The 2,167-nt window shown below is 40.0% G+C and overlaps 1 protein-coding gene across 1 annotated transcript; it reads right to left on the bottom strand.

Annotated features, from left to right (window-relative positions):
• On the bottom strand, positions 1 to 736 carry LOC109842206 (basic leucine zipper 43; the record flags this gene model as incomplete). The annotated part of the gene is made up of 1 exon (XM_020411109.1): positions 1 to 736. A coding segment is annotated over exon 1 (474 nt), but the record flags the coding sequence as incomplete, so codon positions are not given.

The raw sequence follows: 2,167 nt of genomic DNA, 5'->3' as shown, positions 1-2,167 counted from the left end.
TTCAGAGGAAGAAACTAAAATTTTCTCTAGCTTTTGCAACTCTTTCTTTTCTTCCCTTAACTTTGCATTCTCATGAAGGATCTCATTGCAGCCCCTCATGCCTCTATTGAGCTCATCAAGAATCTGGCGGTTGGCTGTACGCAGACCAATAACCTGCGACAACAGCTGATCCAAATGTTTCTGCTTTCTCATTCTTGATCTTCTAGCAGACTCCCTGTTTGATATCATGCGCCTCTTTCTTCTCTCGTCAGATATAAGTTGCTTCTGCTGTTCCTCTGCTTCATCAGAAGTTGAGTTGCATGAACTTGTGAAGATAAGTTCATTGGCCGAAGGTATCATCATTGGATTTGGCGCAAAGAGATTGTTAAAGTTCAACGAAGGGAAGCTGGTACTATATGAATCACAGTGTGCTCGGTATGATGGAGGGTTTGATGGTGCAAGGTATTGGATACCGGCGAACTCACAAGGATACATAATTAGAGGTTGTAAATTAGAGAAAATTGGAGGGTAGAAAGAAACAGAGAGAACTGAAGAGAGTACTCTGAAGGTGTTGGAGGAAGGGAAATTGGAGGTGGATGGTCCTTTTATAGAGCCAACACACTTCTAGGAATCAGACTCTTCAACTTGCTCAGGAAACGAAAACAGCCAACACATAAGCAACATCCACAACATTACCATGATGTTGATGGATGGTAGATGATGCATGCATGCTTTTAGTAAACTATTCAGTTGGCTCTGCTCACTGGAACAGCTGGTTTCTATGAATCCTTTATTAATGCACACTCCCCAAATAACATATATTTGCATTGATATAAGAATTGACAGATCTTGGATTTGGAGATATCTTGAATGCTTGATTTTAAAAAAAAACTGCAATCCTGCAATACACACACATCCTGCCGAGAGCTGACAGCGTAGGAAAATTCATGCGATGCTGCCATGTGTCAAATTTTAATTCGCTTATCGCACATTAGCATTAATTACTAAAATAATAATTAAGATTCGGTATTAATTTAAAATTTAAATAAAACAAGGACTTGGATGTAAAAAATCCCACATTTCCTTCTTGCTTTATCATCTTCCCTGGAGGCCGAATCCCTCATTTTCTTCCCCAAAAGTCACCGCTGCTTTTCTCATCTTCCCCCATTGTTTTCCAAGCATATCATTTAGACGGTCAAGGTTTTTCCCTGTCGGACCATTATAATTTGGACCAGCAAAGCTTATTTAGTTGTTTGGGGCTTTTTCTAGGGATGCAAGAAAAGGGTTCGGTGTTATTCACGGTTGACCATGAGTTTGCTGCGAGAACTAAACCAGCAGGGGATTTTGTGAGCAAGTATAAGGGGTGCTGTACTTTTACAGGAGGGAAGGTCGTAGGGTGTAGGAATTTGTGGGATTTTTCGGCCTCCGGGGAAAAAATTCGGCCTCCAGGGAAGATGAGAAAGCAGGAAGAAAATGTGGGATTTTTTACATCCAAGTCCTTGTTTTATTTAAATTTTAAATTAATACCGAATCGTAATTGTTGTTTTAGTAATTAATGCTAATGTGTGATAAGCGAATTAAAATTTGACACGTAGCAGCAGTGCATGAATTTTCTCAAGTTGGTCACAGTTTTTTAGTTCCAGGCTAAGTTATCTGCAAGCCAAATGTGCTTATAATTGTGGGCATGAGAAAAGTATGGGTGCGGCTGCTCGATCGTGATCAGGCTGCAAGGAAAAGTAGAGGTGTTGTGGTCATTAAGCTAGGCTCTGGTTGGCTAACAGTGACAAGCATTCAGGGTTGGGTACTGATGTTTCGGTGTAGTTGGATGACACTGGATTCACTGCAGATTCCGGGTAGTTGGTTTTCATCCATGGAGACGTACAGTTTTTGTAGCTGGAGATGTTTCATTAAACCCTTATTAATGAACATGAAGGCTTTACCCGCTGTTATTTATATTTAGAAAAACTAATGCTTGGGTCATTGTGGGTGTTTTGGGTTACTTTTCTTCTCTTTTCCCATTTTTTAATTCCTTGAAAGTCACTTCGTGGGAAGTGAAGGCATTGTTTAAGGTGACTGAAAATGACCCTCTGAATGGTGGTGCTAGGATTTTAGATGGAAAGGATAATTAGGATGTAGACCTCTAGAAATTGCCCGTAAGTTTCTTCATCAATTGTATATAATGTATTCA

This window comes from Asparagus officinalis, chromosome 5, assembly GCF_001876935.1.
Source record: "Asparagus officinalis chromosome 5, Aspof.V1, whole genome shotgun sequence".
NCBI classification, from domain to species: Eukaryota; Viridiplantae; Streptophyta; class Magnoliopsida; order Asparagales; family Asparagaceae; genus Asparagus; species Asparagus officinalis.
This window is presented reverse-complemented; position numbering and strand designations above follow the sequence as displayed.